Genomic DNA, 21,949 nt, shown 5'->3' with positions numbered 1-21,949 from the left:
GAGAGCTTTGCTGGGACTTTTGGCCGAAAAGGAAAAGGAGTTTCTGCCAAAAGGAGCCTTCACTTGTGAAAGAAATCCCAATTTTTAAAATTCCGATTGCCTTCACACCGGCCCCCACCGGCTAGAGCAGGGATGGAAACATCAGCAGGATCCAGGGAATTTGGGGAGAGAGCCCCGAGCCGCCCCTGCTGCTCTGGGGTCACACCGGGGGTCCCCAAATCTGTTTCGAACAGCAGGACGGGGACCCCAATCCTGATCCTGCCCCTGCTGCCTGTGCGAGCTCCTGGACGCTTTTCCAGGAATTCCTGGAAAACACAAAAACTCCCCCGTGCTGGATCCGTCACCCCGGAGCTCTCCCGGGCAGGATTCCCTCCCGGCCCTGCACAGACTCGTCCCCACAATGCAAATCAGAGTTAATTAGGAGGAGGAGGAAGAGGCCAGAGGAAGGCAGCGGCTCCTGGAGATCTCGGGCAGCCCCACCCTGGCAGCTGGAGACAGACAGACAGACAGACAGAGAGACAGAGAGACACAGACACACGGACACACAGACACACAGACACAGGGACACCTGCCACAGCCCCCCTATCCCATCCCATCCCATCCCATCCCATCCCATCCCATCCCATCCCATCCCATCCCGTCCCAGTGTCCCGATGTTACTGGACCATGAGGGGCTTCAGAGTGGGGGTTCTGTCCTGGTGTCCATGAGGGTCCCTGGGGTGTCCCTGAGCCCAGTGGACACCGCTGACCTCTCATCCCATCCCTGGGTGTGGGATCCTGCTCCATCCCTCCCAGTGCCCCCCACAGTTCCCTTCCCTTCCCTTCCCTTCCCTTCCCTTCCCTTCCCTTCCCTTCCCTTCCCTTCCCTTCCCTTCCCTTCCCTTCCCTTCCCTTCCCTTCCCTTCCCTTCCCTTCCCTTCCCTTCCCTTCCCTTCCCTTCCCTTCCCTTCCCTTCCCTTCCCTTCCCTTCCCTTCCCTTCCCTTCCCTTCCCTTCCCTGAAACTTCCCTGAAACTTCCCTGAAACTTCCCTGAAACTTCCCTGAAACTTCCCTTCCCTGAAACTTCCCTGAAACTTCCCTGAAACTTCCCTTCCCTGAAACTTCCCTGAAACTTCCCTTCCCTGAAACTTCCCTGAAACTTCCCTGAAACTTCCCTGAAACTTCCCTGAAACTTCCCTTCCCTGAAACTTCCCTTCCCTGAAACTTCCCTTCCCTGAAACTTCCTTCCCCACTCCCACTCCCCTTCCCATTCCCATCCCCGGATCTCTCGCAGCAGCAGCTCCAGCTCTGCCTTATCAAACTCTTATCGCTCCTCTCCCTCGGCGCTCCAACAATCATTAATCCCGCAGAGCTCCGGCCGAGTTCTGACCTCACCAACATCCCGGGCAGGAATCTCTTCCCGATATCCCAAATCCAGATCCTCGATGCACAGCTCTGCTCCCCGCTGTGCCTCACCCCACAAAGGCAGAAATCAGAGTTAAATCCCCATTTTTCTGTTCCATCCCCTGTTTTGGTGCCATTTCCTGGGAATGAGTGGCCGGCTCTTGTCCCCTTGGCACGGCAGGAAAGCTCCAGGAGAAATCTGGGAATTCTCGGCGTGCCCCGGGAGGGTTTGGCTGGCAGCTGGGGGTGGAGGAAATTTTCCATATTTATCATCCCCCCGGTTCTCCAGGACACGGCCACAAATCAGCGCCGAAAATCCAATCCTGGGGAGAAGGATTGGGAATTTACTGCGCTCCCAGCACTGCGGGTTTCTCCTTTAATGCTGTGCTTTATGTATTCCTCTCCCTCCAACCCTATTTATTTCCCGTTTATCGGCCCAGCCTCCCCTAATTTATGTTTTCATTACTTTGATTAACGCTCCTGCTCCCCTGACATCGTTATTCCGGCGCCAGCCCGAAACCCTCGGCGTTAAATAATCCTCGGGTTTAGCCGGGATGATTTGCAGTTTAATAAGTGGTTTGTCTCCTAATTGGGCCGGAATTAGCAGCAATTCCGGAATTAACACAGAATGATGTGATAGCCCTCGTTGTTACACGGGGTTTTATTGGGTTGAAACAACAGCTTTAGGAATTATCTGAGGCAGATTCCTCAGTTCTGGGGGTGATTCATTTCTGGGTGATAGAAATTGCTGCTCTTGGGGAAGGAAGGAAGGAAGGAAGGAGGGTTTTGGCCTCCCAGGCGATTTAATTTAATTTAATTTAATTTAATTCCCTCATTATCATTTGGGGAACGTGATGTGTCTTGTTCTCCGGGTCTTTCCGTGCTTCTCGCCGAAACAATTCTCAGGAGCTGCGAACACCTCAGATCTGAGCACAGCCAGAAAATCACAGAAAAGTGAAATTTTCAGGTTGGAAAAGCCCAAAAATGTCTTTTTTTCCAGCCTGAAAAGTCACTGAATCTCACCAGTAACCCAGACAGAGGAGAAAAAAAATTAATTTTTTCCCAAAAGTGAGATTTGTAACCATTTTCCAGAGCTGGAAAAATCCCCATTTCCTCAACTTTTCCCTTTTTCCTTTCACCTTTGGCTCTTTGTGGGGTGTCAATCCCACTTATTCCCTTTAAATAAAAAAAAAAACAAACCAAAAAACAACAACAAAAAAAAGCCTCAAGGACAAACTGTGAGGATAAAACTGTTCCCAAGTCTCGGGAAGCAAACAGGGCTGTCCCATCCCGGATGATTTTCCTCCTTTTGTTTGCAGCTCCAGCCCCCACGGAGGGAGGAGGAGGAGGAGGAAGGATCCTTCATCCGGTAAATCCCGCCTGTTTCCCAGCTGTTCCCGAGCCTCTGGGGCAGGAACAAGAACCAGGAAAAAAAAAAAAAATTATAATTCATCTCTGGGCAACCTGAACAGCAGGAGCAAGGTGCTGGAAAAATCCAGGAGGGAAAAATCCTTGAGGGAATTTTGGGTTAAAAGGTGAAAGATCCTCAGATTTGTTCCTATAAATCCTGAGGGTTTGTCCTTGAGGGTGTTTTTTGTTTGTTTGTTTTTGTTTTTGTTTTCCCACTTTTTAAAGGAACATTTTGGTTACAGGGTTTTTGGGGATTTCGCTGGGTTTTAGGGATGTCGCCGGGTTTTTGGGATGTCACTGGGTTTTTGGGATTTTGCTGGGTTTTAGGAATGTCACTGGGTTTTTGGGATGTCACCAGGATTTAGGGATGTCACTGGGTTTTTGGGATGTCACTGGGTTTTTGGGATGTCACTGGGTTTTTGGGATTTCACTGGGTTTTAGGGATGTCACTGGGTTTTAAGAGTGGCACCAGGTTTTAGGATTTCGCTGGGTTTTTGGGATGCCACCGGGTTTTTGGGATTTTGCTGGGTTTTAGGGATGTCTCCGGGTTTTTGGGATATTGCCGTGTTTTAGAGATTTCCCTGGGTTTTTGGGGTGTCACGGGGTTTTTGGGATATCACTGAGTTTCAGGGATCTCGCTGGGTTTTAGGGCTATCACCGGGTTTTTGAGATTATCACAGGGGGTTTTTGAGATTTCGATGGGTTTTGGGATGTGCCCGGGTTTTGGGGTGTCACCGGGTTTTTATGATTTCGCCGAGTTTTAGGGGTGTCACCGGGTTTTAGGGATATCAGTGGGTTTTAGAAATGTTCCCAGGTTTTAGGGATCTCGCTGTGTTTTAGGGATGTCACCTCGGTTTCAGGAATGTCACCTCGGTTTCAGGAATGCCACCGAGGCTTTGGGATGAGCTCCGGGATGATCCAGGCTGCGATTCAGCACCGCTGACCACAGAGGAGCCACAGGATGGAAGCTCAGGGGCAGAACAGCTCCTGCGGGAATTTTATTGGGGTCTCCAGCCAGGAAAATTTCCAGCCAAAAAAACCCCGAGGAGGGATGGATGGAGAGGGGGAAGGGAGGTGGAAGAGGAGGCGGATGAAGAGCAGGAAAGAGAAGGAGGCTGCTGCCACCTAGAGCGGGCGAGCTCAGAAACATCCTCCGGGAAGAGGCTGAACCCTGGGAATTCGGGAAAAGCCGTTTTGGGGCCGGGGTAGAGCAGGGAGAGCGTTCCGGGGGTGCCTCTGTCCCCGTCATTAATTAATGATGAGAAATAGATGGGGAAATGCCGTTCTCACCCCAGCCCTCGCTGGGAATTCCTTGTCCCTGCGGATGAAGCAGAGCCGGGCTCAGAAAGAGCCAAAGGCTCAGAAAGCGGAACCCAAAAAAATAAATAAAAAAGGGGAAGGGAGAAAAGGGAACGGCAAAGCCCAAAAACTCTTTGAGGATTTTGATGAGGTGTGCCCAGACCGCAATCCCACAGGATGGGCCGGGGGGAGGAAAACTCCCCCTGGGGGAAGCGAAAGCCGCTCGGAGATGTCCCCAGGGCCACACGCTCCCCTCGTGCCTGTGTCCTCCACCTGGGATCGCGGTGTCCCCACGGCCACCGTGTCCCCCCGTGTCCCCCTCGTGTTCTCCGTGTCCCCATCAATGTCCTCCTCATGTCCCCGCGGATCCCCCCGTGTTCTCTGTCCCCCCGTGTCCCCCTCGTGTTCTCCGTGTCCCCCTCGTGTTCTCCGTGTCCCCCTCGTGTTCTCCGTGTCCCCATCAAAGTCCTCCTCATGTCCCCCCGTGTCCCTCCGTGTCCCCTCGTGTTCTCCGTGTCCCCATCAAAGTCCTTCTCATGTCCCCCCGTGTCCCCCCGTGCTCTCCGTGTCCCCATCAAAGTCCTCCTCCTGTCCCTCCGTGTCCCTCCGTGTCCCCCTGTGTCCCCCCGTGTTCTCCGTGTCCCCATCAAAATCCTCCTCATGTCCCTCCGTGTCCCCCTGTGTCCCCCCGTGTTCTCTGTCCCCCCGTGTCCCCCCGTGTCCCCCCGTGTTCTCTGTCCCTCCGTGTCCCCCCGTGTTCTCTGTCCCCCCGTGTTCTCTGTCCCCCCGTGTCCCCCCGTGTCCTCTCCTCGGTCCTCCCGCCCGCCAGGGGGCGCGCTGGGGCGGGGCGGGACGGGGCCTGAGGGCGTGTCCCGGTGTCTGTGGGCGTGTCCCGGTTCATGCCCCGCTTCCGTGTCCTGGGCCCGGTGGGCGTGTCCCGGTGTTTGTGGGCGTGTCTCAGGGCGTGTCCTTGTCCCGGTCCCGTGTCCCGTTCCCCGGTGCCGTGTCCCAGGGCGTGTCCTACCCCCGTTCCCGGGGCGTGTCCCTATCCCGAGGCGTTTCTCTGTCCCGGTGCCGTGTCCCGGGGAGTGTCCCCGTCCGAGGCGTGTCCCGTTCCCGCCCCCGTTCCCGGGGCGTGTCCCTGTCCCGAGGCGTTTCTCTGTCCCGGTGCCGTGTCCCGTTCGAGTGTCCCCGTCCCGAGGCGTGTCCCGCTCCCGCTCCCGCTGCCCGGGCGTGTCCCGGTGCCGTGGGCGGGCCGCTCCGAGGCCGCCATGGCGCTGAGCCGGGCCCTGGCGCTCCGTGTCGCTTACGCGTCCTTCGGTGCCCTGAGCGGCCTCTCGGCCTTCTGCGCCTGGAGCGTCGTGCCCGCGCTGCGCCAGCCCTGCACGGCCGCGGCCGGGGGGCTCTCGGGTACGGCGGGGGGCGACGGGGAGCGGGCCGGGGGCGTGAGGGGAGAGAGATGGGGCTGGGGGCGAGAGGGGAGAGAGAGAGATGGGGCTGGGGGCGTGAGGGGAGAGAGAGAGAGATGGGGCTGGGGGCGTGAGGAGAGAGAGAGATGGGGCTGGGGGCGAGAGGGGAGAGAGAGAGAGATGGGGCTGGGGGTGTGAGGAGAGAGAGAGATGGGGCTGGGGGCGAGAGGGGAGAGAGGGAGATGGGGCTGGGGGCGTGAGGGGAGAGAGATGGAGCTGGGGGTGTGAGGGGAGAGAGAGATGGGGCTGGGGGTGTGAGGATGGGGCTGGGGGCGTGAGGGGAGAGAGAGATGGGGGTGTGAAGGGAGAGAGAGATGGGGCCGTGGGCGAGAGGGGAGAGAGATGGGGCTGGGGGTGTGAGGATGGGGCTGGGTGTGTGAGGGGAGAGAGAGAGATGGGGCTGGGGGCGTGAGGGGAGAGAGAGAGATGGGGCTGGGGGTGTGAGGGTCCGGGCAGCGATGGGAGGAGGAGCCGCTTGCTCGGCCATGAGGGGTGTGAGGGGCACGAAGAGCTCCTTCCTCAGCCGTGAGGGGAGTGAGGAGCCTCTTGCTGAGCCATGAGGGACTTGTGAGGAGCATGAGGAGAGTAAGAAGCCCCTTCCTCAGCCATAAGGTGTTGAATCCAGGAGTTTCCCGCAATAAGGGGCTGTGAGGGACTTGTGAGGGGCATGAGGGGAGTGAGGAGCTCCTTCCTCAGCCATGAAGGAGCTGTGAGGGCCATGAGGGCAGCGATGGGGCTTCCTCAGCCGTGAAGGAGTTGTGAGGGGAGTAAGAAGCCCCCTCCTCAGCCATGAAGGAGCTGTGAGGGCTCTGACGGAGTGAGGAGTTCCTTCTCCAGCCATGAAGGAGCTGTGAGGGGCATGAGGGAGTGAGGAGCTCCTTCCTCAGCCATGAAGGGGCTGTGAGGGCTCTGACGGAGTGAGGGGCTCCTTCTCCAGCCATGAAGGAGCTGTGAGGGCTCTGACGGAGTGAGGGGCTCCTTCTCCAGCCATGAAGGAGCTGTGAGGGCTCTGACGGAGTGAGGGGCTCCTTCTCCAGCCATGAAGGAGCTGTGAGGGCCATGAGGGCAGTGAGGAGCTCCTTCCTCAGCCATGAAGGAGCTGTGAGGGGCATGAGGGCAGTGATGGGGCCGAGGAGCTCCTTCCTCAGCCCTGTGAGGAGTGAGAGGGGAGTGAGGAGCTCCTTCCTCAGCCCTGAGGGGGCTGCGAGGGGTGAAAGAGGAGTGGGGGCCATGGTGGGGCCGAGAGCCCCTTGCCCAGGGCTGAGGGGAGGCTTTAAGGGGGGGTCTCAGGGCTGAGGGGGCATCTGGGGGGTGTCAGGGCAGGAATTGGGGGTGTCAGGGCAGCAATTGGGGGTGTCAGAGCTGTGGGGGTGACAGAGCTATGGGGATGTCAGAGCTGTGGGGGTGTCAGGGCAGCAATTGGGGGTGTCAGAGCTGTGGGGGTGTCAGGGCAGGAATTGGGGGGTGTCAGAGCTATGGGGGTGTCAGGGCAGCAATTGGTGTCAGAGCTGTGGGGGTGTCAGGGCAGGAGTTGGGGGTGACAGAGCTGTGGGGGTGACAGAGCTGTGGGGGTGTCAGAGCTGTGGGGGTGTCAGGGCAGCAATTGGGGGTGTCAGAGCTGTGGGGGTGTCAGGGCAGGAATTGGGGGGTGTCAGAGCTATGGGGGTGTCAGGGCAGCAATTGGTGTCAGAGCTGTGGGGGTGTCAGGGCAGGAGTTGGGGGTGACAGAGCTGTGGGGGTGACAGAGCTGTGGGGGTGTCAGAGCTGTGGGGGTGTCAGGGCAGCAATTGGGGGTGTCAGAGCTGTGGGGGTGTCAGAGCTGTGGGGGTGTCAGAGCTATGGGGGTGTCTGGGCAGGAATTGGGGGTGACAGAGCTATGGGGGTGTCAGAGCTGTGGGGGTGTCAGGGCAGGAATTGGGGGGTGTTAGGGCAGGAATTGGGGGTGTCAGGGCAGGAATTGGGGGTGTCAGAACTCTGGGGGTGTCAGGGCAGCAATGGGGCCCAGGAGCCCCTTCCCTGGCTGAGTTTTCAAGGAAGCAAAGAAATCCTCTTGATTTCCCCAAGAGCTGCAAACAGCTGGGCCAGACCCTGTGGAAGAGGAGTAAAACTGCCCCAAATGTGCCCAAAAATCTGGGAAATTCAGGAGTTTTGTGGCTCTGGGTTAGTGATTGAGTCCTGCAGCTGCAGGGCTTGCCTGGCTGGATTCCTGCAGAAACAGCAGAAAGTGAAAATTTAGAAATGATCCAGGGGTGAGGTGCAGGGCTGGGCTTGTCTCTGATTCCTCTCCCTCAAATTAAAAAAAAAAAAAAAAAGCTTTTAATTTTTAATTCTGGGATTTTAAAACTGGGATTCAGCAGAGAATTTGCTTTGCTGGGTGGCACAAAACTGGAGGAGAACTTGACCAGAAATGCAGGGGAAAGAGCAAATGAAGGGATTTTCTGCTGTGTTTGTGTTCAGGGAGGAATTCTGACAGTGGAATTTTGACAGTGGAGTTTTGACAGTGGAATTTTGCCAGCAGGATTTGCATATCCTTGTTCAAGTGCCCTGATTAAGCCAAGCTCTGCCTGTTGGTCCATGTTTATCTCATTTTTTGATGCCTCTGCTGTGCCTTTGGCTCTGTGCTTGGGGATGTTTATCCACACATTTCCTGGCTGGAAGAATTCCTCCTGATCCTGAGGAATCTCCAGTTTTCTGCAATCAGTTTGTTGATATTTCCCTTATCTCCCAGAGAACCTTTCCTGCTTGGGAATCAGCCCTAAATTTCACTAATTCCCTGTTATTTTACAGTCAAAACTTCATTATTTGATCCAAGTTCCATGGAGGGAAGACAAGGCTGGCTCTGGAGCCCTCAGTTCCCTGTAATTATGGAATTCCAGGTGCTGAGCAGCCCTTCCAGTCCTTCCAGCTGGATTTGGGGGTGAGAAATCCCCAATTTCTGCCTGGAAAAGCAGCTTCCTAATCTCCAGCATCTCCAGGATGCAGATTTGGGATTTTGGGATCATCCCAAATCCAAACAGAAACTCCTGTTGGGTGCTGCAGCTCCACCCCAAAAAATCCTTCCCCAGCTGTCCCAGGGGTTTAATTCCATTTCCACCCAGTCACAGGGACACTCCTGGAATTTTAAAAACATCCTGAAAAATGAAAAGAGTGGGAGCTGAACACAGGATCTGGTACAACACCAAAATATTCCAAAAGTTCCTCTCCTCCCAGAGCTGCTTTCCTGAAATACCTCAGTGTAGATCCCCAATTTTGGCAGGGAAATCCCCTCATTTTTCACCTGTTCCAAACCCAGCAGAAACTCCTGGGATCTCCCAGGAGAGGCAAAATTTGGCAAACACAAAGCTGGCAAAATTTCCCTGTTGGAATTGGGGATTCCAGCTCCTTCCAGCTGTTGCTGCAGCTGGAGTGGATAAAAGGGAATTGTTCAGCTGCAAAAGGACTGAAGGCTTTGTAAACACAGAATTAAAAAAAAAAAAAAAAATCCTGGAATTGGTGACCATTTTCTAGCTCTTTGCACTGAGTTTTTAATGATATTTCTCCTTTCCCCCCTCATTTTCTTTGCCACATGTTTGGAGATGGAATTTGGATGCTCATTGCATCCAGTGCTGGAGTCAGGGGGCTCCTTATGGAAAATATAAATAAATCTGCAGTTTTTGTGTTTGTTCAGAGGTTTTTATTTTATTTTTTTTTTGGCCTCTGCTGCAGATTTGCAGCTCATTCACAAAAAACTCCCCTCCTTTATCTGGGGTTGAAGGATCCCTCCAGGAGGAGGAGGAGGCTGTAAAAATTGTGGTTTTGTCCCAGTTTTTGTTTAGATGTTTGCAGAGAAGGAAAATTCATTTCAAAGCTCAAACAACCCAAATATTATCCAAATATTTGGATAATATGGGGAGTGAATAATATGGGAAAATATGTGAATAATAATAATAATAACAAATAATAATAGATATGATAGTGAATGAGATAATATGGGAGTGAATCCTTCCCTGGGTTCCAGCCCTGTTTGAATCTCTGGGATTCATTTCAGCTCCTTCCAAGGGCACTGGGATAATTTGGGTTTTACCCAGGAGTTGATTTTGTCCTGATCCCTGTGAGCTTCTCTCTCCTTGGCTCCTTGGGGTTTGGATGAGGCTTGGATCAGGTCTGGATCAGGGTTTGGATCAGGGTTTGGATCAGGGTTTGGATCAGATCTGGGTGAGGTTTGGATCAGGGCTTGGATCAGGGTTTGGATCAGGGTTGGAGTCAGGTCTGGATCAAGGTTTGGATCAGGGTTTGGATCAGATTTGGATCAGGTCTGGATCAGGGTTTGGATCAGGTCTGGGTCAGGGTTTGGATCAGGGTTTGGATCAGGTTTGGATCAGGGTTTGGATCAGGTCTGGATCAGGGTTTGGGTCAGGGTTTGGATCAGGTTTGGATCAGGTCTGGATCAGGGTTTGGATCAGGGTTTGGGTCAGGTTTGGATCAGGTTTGGATCAGGGTTTGGATCAGGTCTGGATCAGGGTTTGGGTGAGGTTTAGACCAGGGTTTGGGTGAGGTTTAGACCAGGGTTTGGATGAGGTTTAGACCAGGCTTTGGGTGAGGTTTGGATCAGGTCTGGGTGAGGTTTGGATCAGGGTTTGGATCAGGGTTTGGACCAGGGTTTGGATCAGGTCTGGGTGAGGTTTGGATCAGGGTTTGGATCAGGGTTTGGACCAGGGTTTGGATCAGGCTTTGGGTGAGGTTTGGATCAGGTCTGGGTGAGGTTTGGATCAGGTTTGGGTGAGGTTTGGATCAGGGTTTGGGTGAGGTTTAGACCAGGCTTTGGGTGAGGTTTGGATCAGGTTTGGGTGAGGTTTGGATCAGGTCTGGGTGAGGTTTGGATCAGGTCTGGGTGAGGTTTGGATCAGATCTGGGTCAGGGTTGGGGAACTCGAGGCTCTCAGTATTTCGGAGTGAGAACACCAAACCTTGACTCAGCACTTTGACTTCTGCTGAGTCATCCAGGCTGGCTCAGCAGGGAGCAGCTTTTTGCTGACTCCAAACCCCAAATTCCCCATTTTTGAGGGAAGTGTGGGGCTGGGAACCCCAGAACCCGGGCAGCAGGAAGTGGGGGAGGTGAATTTTGGAGAAGTTCAGGGCTCAGCTCTGTCAGCAGCCCCTGGGCCAGCGTGTGGGCCACCATGACTCTGCAGCTGTGCAGCTGTTCCCAGCTGTTCCCAGCTGTTCTGAGCTGTGTTTTACCTGTCCCTGGGTGCCATTCTGATGTCCCTGCTGTCACCTGCACAGGTGTGCAGCTGTTCCCAGCTGTTCCCAGCTGTTCCCAGCTGTTCTAGGGGGGTTTATCTCTATTTTACCTGTCCCTGGGTGCCATTCTCACCCCCTGCTGTCACCTGCACAGGTGTGCAGCTGTTCCCAGCTGTTCCCAGCTGTTCTAGGGGGGTTTATCTCTACTTTACCTGTCCCTGGGTGCCATTCTGATGTCCCTGCTGTCACCTGCACAGGTGTGCAGCTGTTCCCAGCTGTTCCAGGGGGGTTTGTCTCTATTTTTCCCTCCCTGGGTGCCATTCTGATGTCCCTGCTGTCACCTGCACAGGTGTGCAGCTGTTCCCAGCTGTTCCCAGCTGTTCTAGGGGGGTTTATCTCTATTTTTCCCTCCCTGGGTGCCATTCTGATGTCCCTGCTGTCACCTGCACAGGTGTGCAGCTGTTCCCAGCTGTTCCCAGCTGTTTCAGGAGGGTTTATCTCTACTTTACCTGTCCCTGGGTGCCATTCTGATGTCCCTGCTGTCACCTGCACAGGTGTGCAGCTGTTCCCAGCTGTTCCCAGCTGTTCCCAGCTGTTCTAGGGGGGTTTATCTCTACTTTACCTGTCCCTGGGTGCCATTCTGATGTCCCTGCTGTCACCTGCACAGGTGTGCAGCTGTTCCCAGCTGTTCCCAGCTGTTCCAGGAGGGTTTATCTCTACTTTACCTGTCCCTGGGTGCCATTCTGATGTCCCTGCTGTCACCTGCACAGGTGTGCAGCTGTTCCCAGCTGTTCTAGGGGGGTTTATCTCTACTTTACCTGTCCCTGGGTGCCATTCTGATGTCCCTGCTGTCACCTGCACAGGTGTGCAGCTGTTCCCAGCTGTTCTAGGGGGGTTTATCTCTACTTTACCTGTCCCTGGGTGCCATTCTGATGTCCCTGCTGTCACCTGCACAGGTGTGCTGGCGCTCTGGGCCCTAATCACGCATGTGATGTACCTGCAGGATTACTGGAGGACCTGGTTAAAGGGCCTGAGGTTCTTCCTGGCCGTGGGGATTCTCTTCTCCGCCCTCTCCGGGCTGGGCTTCTGCGCCTTCCTGGCCCTGGCCATCACCCAGCACCAGTGTGAGTACTGGGAGCCACTGGGAATACTGGGAGGGGCCTTGGGGTGCTGCTGTCACCTCGTTTTTTGGGGACACCCGAAGGGATGTCGCTGCATTGCCCTGCTGGGGCATCCAGGTCACCCCATCTGTCCAAAAAAGCTGGGATTGCCTCGTTCCTATTCCCCAAAAAACCTGGGAATTTCCTCATTTCCATTTAAAAAAATCTGGGAATTTCCTCATTTCCATTTAAAAAAATTCATTTCTATTAAAAAAAAACAATCTGGGAGTTTCCTCATTTCCATTTAAAAAAATTCATTTCTATTTAAAAAAACAATCTGGGAATTTCCTCATTTCCATTTAAAAAAATTCATTTCTATTTAAAAAAACAATCTGGGAATTTCCTTATTTCCATTAAAAAAAAAAACCTGGGAATTTCCTCATTTCCATTAAAAAAATTCATTTCTATTTAAAAAAAACTGGAAATTTCCTCATTTCCATTTAAAAACATCTGGTAATTCCCTCATTTCCATTCAATAAAAAACTGGAATTTCCTCATTCCCATTCCCCCAAAAACTGGAATTGCCTCATTTCCATTCCCCAAAAAACCTGGGAATTTCCTCATTTCCATTTAAAAAAATTAATTTCTATTTAAAAAAACAATCTGGGAATTTCCTCATTTCCATTTAAAAAAATCTGGGAATTTCCTCATTTCCATTAAAAATAAAAATCTGGGAATTTCCTCATTTCCATTTAAAAAATCTGGTAATTCCCTCATTTCCAGTCACTAAAAAACTGGAATTTCCTCATTTCCATTCCCCCCAAAACTGGAATTGCCTCATTTCCATTCCCCCAAAAAATCTGGGAATTTCCTCATTTCCATTAAAAAAAAAAATAAATCTGGGAATTTCCTCATTTCCATTCCCCCCAAAAACTGGAATTGCCTCATTTCCATTCCCCAAAACATCTGGGAATTTCCTCATTTCCATTTAAAAAAAATCTGGGAATTTCCTCATTTCCATTAAAAATAAAAATCTAGGAATTTCCTCATTTCTATTTAAAAAAAACAATCTGGGAATTTCCTCATTTCCATTTTAAAAAATCTAGGAATTTCCTCATTTCTATTTAAAAAAATCTGGGAATTTCCTCATTTCCATTTAAAAAAAAACCTGGGAATTTCCTCATTTCCATTTAAAAAAATTCATTTCTATTTAAAAAAACAATCTGGGAATTTCCTCATTTCCATTAAAAAAATCTGGTAATTCCCTCATTTCCAGTCACTAAAAAACTGGAATTTCCTCATTTCTATTCCCCCCAAAACTGGAATTGCCTCATTTCCATTCCCCCAAAAAATCTGGGAATTTCCTCATTTCCATTAAAAAAAAAAAATAAATCTGGGAATTTCCTCATTTCCATTTAAAAAAATTCATATCTATTTAAAAAAACAATCTGGGAATTTCCTCATTTCCATTTAAAAAAAATCTGGGAATTTCCTAATTTCTATTTAAAAAAATCTGGGAATTTCCTCATTTCCATTTTAAAAAATATCTGGGAATATCCTCATTTCCATTAAAAAAAATCTGGGAATTTTCTCATTTCCATTTAAAACAATCTGGGAATTTCCTCATTTGCATTCCCAAAACATTCCCCTAAATCCCGATATTTCCCCTAAATCCCGATTTTTCCCCTAAATCCCGATTTCCCTAAATCCCGATATTTCCCCCTACAATCCCGATATTTCCCCTAAATCCCGATTTTTCCTAATCCCGATTTTCCCCCTAAATCCCGATATTTCCCCTATATCCCGATATTTCCCCCTCAATCCCGATATTTCCCCTATATCCCGATATTCCCCAATCCCGATATTTCCCCCTAAATCCCGATTTTTCCCCTAAATCCCGATTTCCCCTAAACCCCGATATTCCCCTATATCCCGATTTCCCCTATATCCTGATTTTCCCCCTATATCCCGATATCCCCTATATCCCGATATTCCCCTAAACCCCGATTTTCCCCCTATATCCCGATTTTCCCCCTATATCCCGATATCCCCCATATCCCGATATTCCCTATATCCCGATATTCCCCCTATATCCCGATATTTCCCCCATATCCCGGTATTCCCCTATATCCCGATTTTCCCCTATATCCCGATATCCCCATATCCCGATATCCCCTAAACCCCGATATCCCCCATATCCCGATATCCCCTATATCCCGATATTCCCCATATCCCCATATCCCCTATATCCCGATATCCCATATCCCGATATCCCCTAAACCCCGATATCCCCTATATCCCGATATTCCCCTATATCCCGATATCCCCCCATGTCCCGATATCCCCATATCCCGATATTCCCTATATCCCGATATCCCCATGTCCCGATATCCCCATATCCCGATATCCCCATGTCCCGATATCTCCCGCAGCCCTGGCTGACCCCCGCAGTTATTTCCTCTCCTGTGTCTGGAGTTTCATGGCTCTCAAGTGGGCGCTGCTGCTCAGCCTCTACTCGCGCCGCTACCGCGCCGAGTTCGCCGACATCAGCATCCTCAGCGACTTCTGAGCCGGGACAGGTGCGCGGGGACACCAGGGGGACACATTGGGGACACGAGGGGGACACCATGGGGACACCATGGGGACACACTGGGGACACCATGGGGACACATTGGGGACACCATGGGGAGACACTGGGGACACGAGGGGGACACCATGGGGACACGAGGGGGACACACTGGGGACACCATGGGGACACACTGGGGACACCATGGGGACACGAGGGGGACACACTGGGGACACGAGGGGGACACGAGGGGGACACGAGGGGGACACGATGGGGACACGATGGGGACACATTGGGGACACCATGGGGACACACTGGGGACACGAGGGGGACACCATGGGGACACGCTGGGGACACGCTGGGGACACAATGAGGACACGTTGGGGACATGCTGCGGACACGCTGGGGACACGAGGGGGACACATTGGGGACACCATGGGGACACCATGGGGACACCATGGGGACACTTTGGGGACACCGCGGGTGCAGGAGCCACAGGAGCCGCCAGGGGGCGGCAGTGGCACAGCGCGGGCTGGGAGGGGCGAGTGAGACCCCAAAAACCATCCGGGGCACCCCAGAACTACCCGGGACACCCCAAAAATGGGGAATGTCCCCAAAACCCCCCAGGACACCCCAAAACCACCCAGGACACCCAAAAACGGAGACAATCCCCAAAACCACCCAGGACACCCCCAAAAAATGGGGAAAATCCCCAAAAACACCCGGGACACCCCAAAAACCGACCCGGGACACCCCAAAAATGGGGGAAATCCCCAAAAACACCCGGGACACCCCAAAAACCACCTGGGACACCCCAAAAATGGGGAAAATCCCCAAAAACCACCCGGGACACCCCAAAAAACCACCCGGGACACCCCAAAAACGGGGGAAATCCCCAAAAACACCCAGGACACCCCAAAATGGAGAAAATCCCCAGAACCATCCGGGACACCCCAAAACCCCCCAGGACACCCCAAAAATAGGAAAAGTCCCCAAAACCACCCAGGACTCCCCAAAAATGGGGAAATCCCCAAAAGCACCCAGGACACCCCAAAAACCATCTGGGACACCCCAAAAACGGAGACAATCCCCAAAACCACCCGGGACACCCCAAAAGCCACCTGGGACACCCCAGAAACCACCCAGGACACCCCAAAAATAGGAAAAGTCCCCAAAACCACCCAGGACTCCCCAAAAATGGGGAAATCCCCAAAACCACCCAGGACACCCCAAAAATGAAGAAAATCCCAAAACCACCCAGGACACCCCAAAAACCACCCGGGACACCCCAAAAATGGGGAATGTCCCCAAAACCCCCCAGGACACCCCAAAACCACCCAGGACACCCCAAAAACCACCTGGGGCACCCCAAAAACGGGGAAAATCCCCAGAAACACCCAGGACACTCCAAAAACCACCCAGGACACCCCAAAATGGAGAAAATCCCCAGAACCACCTGGGACACCCCAAAAACCACCCAGGACACCCCAAAAACGGGGAAAGTCCCCAAAACCCCCTAGGGCACCCCAAAAACCATCTGGGACACCCCAAAAACAGAGACAATCCCCAGAACCACCCAGGACAGCCCAAAAACCACCTGGGACACCCCAAAAACCACCCGGGACACCCCAAAAATAGGTAAAGTCCCCAAAACCACCCAGGACTCCCCAAAAATGGGGAAATCCCCAAAAGCACCCAGGACACCCCAAAAACCATCTGGGACACCCCAAAAACCACCCGGGACACCCCAAAACCGGGCACACCCCAACACGGGGAACATTCCCAAAACCTTCTTCAGACACTCAAATCCCCTCCTTGCCTCACAGCCCCCCCAAATCCCAGCTCCCCAAATCCCAGCCCCCCCAAATCCCAGCCCCCCCAAATCCCAGCTCCCCAAATCCCAGCCCCCCCAAATCCCAGCCCCCCCAAATCCCAGGCCCCCAAATCCCAGCCCCCCCAATCCCAGCCCCCCCAAATCCCAGCCCCCCCAAATGCCAGTCCCCCCAATCCCAGCCCCCCAAATCCCAGGCCCCCCAAATCCCAGACCCTCAAATCCCAGCCCCCCCCCCAATCTCAGCCCCCCCAAATCCCAGCCCCCCAAATCCCAGCCCCCCCAAATCCCAGCCCCCTCAAATCCCAGCCCCCCAAATCCCAGCCCCCCAAATCACAGCCCCCCAAATCCCAGCCCCCCCAATCCCAGCCCCCCCAATCCCAGCCCCCTAATCACAGCCCCCCAAATCCCACCTCCCCCAATCCCAGCTCCCCAAATCCCAGCCCCCTCAAATCCCAGCCCCCCAAATCCCAGCCCCCGCAAATCCCAGCCCCCTAAATCCCAGCCCCCCCAAATGCCAGCCCCGACCCCTCCCCCACCCCAGCCCATTTTTCCCATGGAATTCCCCTGGAGCTGTTTCCCCTCTCATTCCTGCCCAAGGAATCCCCAGGATCTGGGGAGCCCCTGCTGGATTTTGGGGGGATGTTTAACCCCTGAGCGACCCCCAGCACCCCTGGGGGGGGTTGGCAGTTCCTGGGGCTCTGATCCCCCTTTTCCTGCCCGGGGGGCTCGGGGGCAGCAGGAGGGACCCCACAGCTGTTGGAATTTCCTCAATGTGCTCTCCAGATGTGGCCGGGCCGGGGCTGCAGGGGGGCTCAGGGGGGAGCTGGGACACAGATCCTGCCTGGGGGTCCCCACAGGGGCTCTGGGGGTCCCTCAGATCCAGGGACACCCCAGAAGGGTCCTTGGGTTTCCAAAAGGTTCCACAGGTGGGGCTGGGTTTGGGGCTAGACTGGGTTTGGGGACAGGATGGATTTGGGGACAGGATGGATTTGGGGACAGGATGGGTTTGGGACAGGATGGGTTTGGGACAGGATGGATTTGGGACAGGATGGATCTGGGACAGGATGGGTTTGGGGACAGGATGAATTTGGGGACAGGATGGGTTTGGGGACAGGATGGATTTGGGGACAGGATGGATTTGGGACAGGATGGGTTTGGGGACAGGATGGGTTTGGGGACAGGATGGGTTTGGGACAGGATGGGTTTGGGACAGGATGGATCTGGGACAGGATGGATTTGGGACAGGATGGGTTTGGGACAGGATGGATCTGGGGACAGGATGGGTTTGGGACAGGATGGGTTTGGGGACAGGATGGGTTTGGGGACAGGATGGATCTGGGACAGGATGGATTTGGGACAGGATGGGTTTGGGGACAGGATGGATTTGGGACAGGATGGGTTTGGGACAGGATGGGTTTGGGGACAGGATGGATTTGGGACAGGATGGGTTTGGGGACAGGATGGGTTTGGGGACAGGATGGGTTTGGGACAGGATGGATTTGGGGACAGGATGGGTTTGGGACAGGATGGATTTGGGACAGGATGGGTTTGGGGCTAGACTGGGTTTGGGGACAGGATGGGTTTGGGGACAGGATGGATTTGGGACAGGATGGATCTGGGGACAGGATGGGTTTGGGACAGGATGGATTTGGGGACAGGATGGGTTTGGGACAGGATGGATTTGGGACAGGATGGGTTTGGGACAGGATGGGTTTGGGACAGGATGGATTTGGGACAGGATGGGTTTGGGACAGGATGGGTTTGGGGACAGGATGGATTTGGGATAGGATGGGTTTGGGACAGGATGGATTTGGGGCAGGATGGATTTGGGACAGGAGGGATTTGGGGACAGGATGGGTTTGGGACAGGATGGGTTTGGGGACACACCTGGAGGGACATTCAGGAGGGTCACAAGTGCCACAGCCACAGACAGGGAGTGTGTCCCAAACCCTGCAGGACACAGGGATGTCCCCAAACCCTGCAGGACACAGTGATGTCCCCAAACCATCCAGGACACAGGGATGTCCCCAAACTCAGCTTTAAATGGTACAAAAGAAAAAAAAAACCCCAAAAAATCTTTAGTAGTAGAAACTGTAAGAAAAAAAGAATAAAACTCAGAATAAAACTTTCAGTTCCCAGTGAGGAGGGAGGCAGGAAAATCCCAAAGGAGTGTCCTGGCTCGCAGGGAGGGACACACGGACACAAGGACAGACAGACAGAAGGGTTTGGGTGAGATTTGGGCAGTTGTGGTGTGGGATGAGCTGGGCCCGAGCCAGGAGCTGCAGGGGAGGGGCAGGAACCCCCCACAGCTGGCAGTGGTTACTGGGGTTTTATTTTTGGGACAATCCTCAGCTTGGAGAGCGAGCAAAGGGAATAAAATGGTTCAATATGGGTTCAAACAGTGCTGAAATCCCCAGGCTGGGATTTGGGGAAGAGTTTTTGGGATTTGGGAGAACTCAAAGGGGTCATTGGGGGTCCCCACTTTTAAGTGGCTTTTACCCCTTTTTTATGCCCTTTTTACCCTTTTATATGCCCTTTTTACCCTTTTTTATGCTCTTTTTACCCTTTTTTTTCTCCTTTCTTAATGCTTTTTTTCACCCTTTTTTATGCTTTTTTTTTTACCCTTAATGCTTTTTTTTTACCCTTTATTAATGCTTTTTTTTATCCTTAATGCTTTTTTTTACCTTTTTTTATGCTTTTTTTAACCCATTTTAATGCTCTTTTTGCCCCTTTTAAATGCCTTTTTTGCCCCTTTTTATGCTTTTTTTTTACCCCTTTTTTATGTTGATAATCCCCAACTAAATCCAACCCTTGGGAAACCCCAAATTCCACCCAAATTCTGAGAAGCCCCAAACCCCCAGGACTCTGTGACAATTTCACTCCTCCATCCTGAACAAAAAAAAAATCTTTTTATTCCTGATGGAGGAGCTGGATTGGAAAACCAGGAGAGGAACCTGGGGGGCTCCATCCCTTCCTCCTCCACCTTTTCCCAAACCCAAAAAAATTCAACTTCACTTCCCAAAACCCATAAAAACCCCCCAAAAAACCTGGGAGAGAAACCCAGCCCCAGCCCATCCTCCCCCCCCGCCCTCTCCATGCAGATCAAACACTTCTTTCATCTCAGGAAGAATTTCCTGGGACAAAATGAGGAAAATCTGGAGCTGCATCCGCCCCGAGCCCCTCCCCCCCCCGGGCTCATCCTGAAGGAACTTCTCCCTCCCCATCCCAGTTCTCAGGAGCTGCTCTGAAAAGTGCTGGAAGGAGAAATCCCAAAACCCCAAAGCCCCAAAACCCCAAAACCCCAAATCCCCAAAACCCCAAAGCCTCACAGTCCCTCAGCCCCAAAGCCCCAAAACCCCAAAGCCTCACAACCCCTCAGCCTCAAAGCCTCACAGCCCCAAAACCCCAAAGCCTCACAACCCCAAAGTTCTACAGCCTCAAAGCCCAAAAATCCCAAAGCCCACACCCCAAAAGCCTCAAAGCCTCACAGCCCCCAAACCCCAAAACCCCTCAGCCCCAAATCCCCAAAGCCTCACAGCCCCAAAGCCCCTTAGCCCCAAACCCGAAACCCCAAACCTCTCAGCCCCAAAACCCCAAAGCCCCTCAGCCCCAAACGTCTCAGCCCCAAAACCCCAAAGCCCCTCAGCCCCAAAACCCCACAGCCCCAAATCCCCAAAGCCTCACAGCCCCAAACGTCTCAGCCCCAAAACCCCAAAGCCCCTCAGCCCCAAACCTCTCAGCCCCAAACCCCAAACCCCAAATCCCCCCGGCCCCGGCCCCGCCCCCGCTCCAGGCGCTCCCTGCAGCTCCCGGGGCAGTTTCACGTTTTCCTTTCATCCCGGGCCAGGAGCTGAGCTGAGCCCTGGGCCCTGCCCAGATGTGCTGGGGGGGTCTGGGGTGTCCCAGATGTGCTGGGGGGCTCTGGGGTGTCCCAGATGTGGCTCCGGGGTGTCCCAGATGTGGCTCTGGGGTGTCCCAGATGTGCTGGGGGAGCTCCAGGGGTGTCCCAGATGTGGCTCTGGGGTGTCCCAGATGTGCTGGGGGGGCTCTGGGGTGTCCCAGATGTGGCTCTGGGGGCTCTGGGGTGTCCCAGATGTGCTGGGGGGGCTCTGGGATGGACAGTGGGGGCCTGACAGGGACCCCCAGCCTGGAGGGACCCCAGGCCCTGGGGACATCCCTGGGGACATCCCTGAGGACTTTGTTTTTTGGGATGGATTTTTTTGGGATGGATTTTTATGGGATTGATTTATTTGGTATGGGTTTATTTGGGATGGGTTTATTTGGGGATGGATTTTTATGGGATGGATTTATTTGGGATGGATTTATTTGGGATGGATTTTATGGGATGGATTTATTTGTGATTAATTTTTTGGGATGGATTTTTATGGGATGGATTTTTTGGGATGGATTTATTTGGGATGGATTTATTTGGGATGGATTTTTTTGGGATGGATTTTTTGGGATGCAGATCAGAGCTGCCCTCAGGTTCCCCTTCCCAGCCCCACCTCCCCACACCCCAAATTCCCCTGCTTGTCTCAGCAACCCCAAATTCTCCCAATTTTTGGCCTCCCCACATCTGTTTCCACTCGAGGCTCCATAACTGGAAAAACCTCTGGGTCCCAAAGCTCTTCCCTTCCTCATTTATCCTCATTTTTGGGGTTTTTTTTTGGTATTTTTTTATTGTATTTAGGTTTTTTTGTGGGTTTTTTGTAGTGGTTTTTTTTTTGTTGTTGTTTTGTTTTGTGTTTTGAGGGTTTTTTAATTTTTATTTTTTCTCTTCACGGGGATTATTTTTATCCTCCAGAACAAAAAAAAAAAAAAAACAATGAGGTTGAAATTTAAAAAAATTAGAAATTAAAACCCAGAAATGTTCTAAGATTCCCCCTCAAAAAACCCTCCAAAATCTTCCAAGATTCCCCTCAAAAAAACCCCAAAATCTTCCAAGATTCCCCCCAAAAAAACCCCAAAATCTTCCAAGATTTCCCCAAAAAAACCCCAAAATCTTCCAAGATTCCCCCCAAAAACCCCAAAATCTTCCAAGATTTCCTCAAAAAAAACCCAAAATCTTTCAAGATTCCCCCCACAAAAAATCCCAAAATCTTTCCAAAAAACTCAAAATCTTCCAGATTTGCCCCAAAATCCTCCTGGGGGTTGCTGGACTGAAGGGAAACCAGAGGGGTCAGGAACTGGTGGGAACTGGGAATTCAAATCTCTCACTGGTGAGTCAACTGAGCTGGGCTTGCCTGACTTGTTTTATTTTTTTTTTTTTTTTTTCTTCAAGGCCTGAAATTTTCCTCGATGTGTCAAGAGCACCAGAAAAAAAAAAAAAAAAACCAAAAAAAAAAAAAAAAAAAAAGGAAAAAAATTAAAATAAAATAAAAAATTAAAATTAAAAAATTAAAATAAAAAAAAAATAAATAAATTTCTGCCCTTCGGGGCTCCCTGCGCCCTGGGATCCCGGCACCCTCCGGGCAGAGCTCACTGCGGGTGAGTCTCTGTCGAAAGGAAAACAATAAAATGAAAAACAAAAGAAGGAAGGAAGGAGAAAGGGAGTTGATGGAGGGATGGAGGCCCCGGCTGGAGCGGGAGCAGCTGCACAGCCCTGGGCTCGGGATCCGGCCCGGTCCTGCTGGGGGCTCTGGGCCCCAGAGGGCAGAGAGGGGCTG

At 52.5% G+C, this 21,949-nt stretch overlaps 1 protein-coding gene across 1 annotated transcript; it reads left to right on the top strand.

Annotated features, from left to right (window-relative positions):
- Window positions 1-4,971: 4,971 nt before the first annotated feature.
- SLC48A1 (solute carrier family 48 member 1) lies at window positions 4,972-21,599 on the top strand. The gene is made up of 4 exons (XM_056515169.1): window positions 4,972-5,502; window positions 11,740-11,907; window positions 14,316-14,462; window positions 21,565-21,599. The coding sequence occupies exons 1-3, from the start codon at window positions 4,992-4,994 to the stop codon at window positions 14,450-14,452; spliced, it is 816 nt and encodes a 271-aa protein (XP_056371144.1). The 5' UTR covers window positions 4,972-4,991; the 3' UTR covers window positions 14,453-14,462; window positions 21,565-21,599.
- The last annotated feature ends 350 nt before the right edge of the window (window positions 21,600-21,949 follow it).

Source organism: Oenanthe melanoleuca, linkage group LGE22 (genome assembly GCF_029582105.1).
Source record: "Oenanthe melanoleuca isolate GR-GAL-2019-014 linkage group LGE22, OMel1.0, whole genome shotgun sequence".
Classification (NCBI taxonomy): Eukaryota; Metazoa; Chordata; class Aves; order Passeriformes; family Muscicapidae; genus Oenanthe; species Oenanthe melanoleuca.
Note: the sequence above shows the minus strand (reverse complement) of the source record. Positions and strands in the feature narration are given on the sequence as shown.

What these genes read in the sequence shown, in the direction of transcription:
- SLC48A1 (XM_056515169.1), top strand. Translation starts at nt 4,992, where the DNA reads ATGCCCCGCTTCCGTGTCCTGGGCCCGGTGGGCGTGTCCCGGTGTTTG. An exon ending in CGCGGCCGGGGGGCTCTCGG is followed by an intron (nt 5,503 to 11,739) that starts GTACGGCGGGGG and finishes TCACCTGCACAG; the next exon opens with GTGTGCTGGCGCTCTGGGCC. An exon ending in GGCCATCACCCAGCACCAGT is followed by an intron (nt 11,908 to 14,315) that starts GTGAGTACTGGG and finishes TATCTCCCGCAG; the next exon opens with CCCTGGCTGACCCCCGCAGT.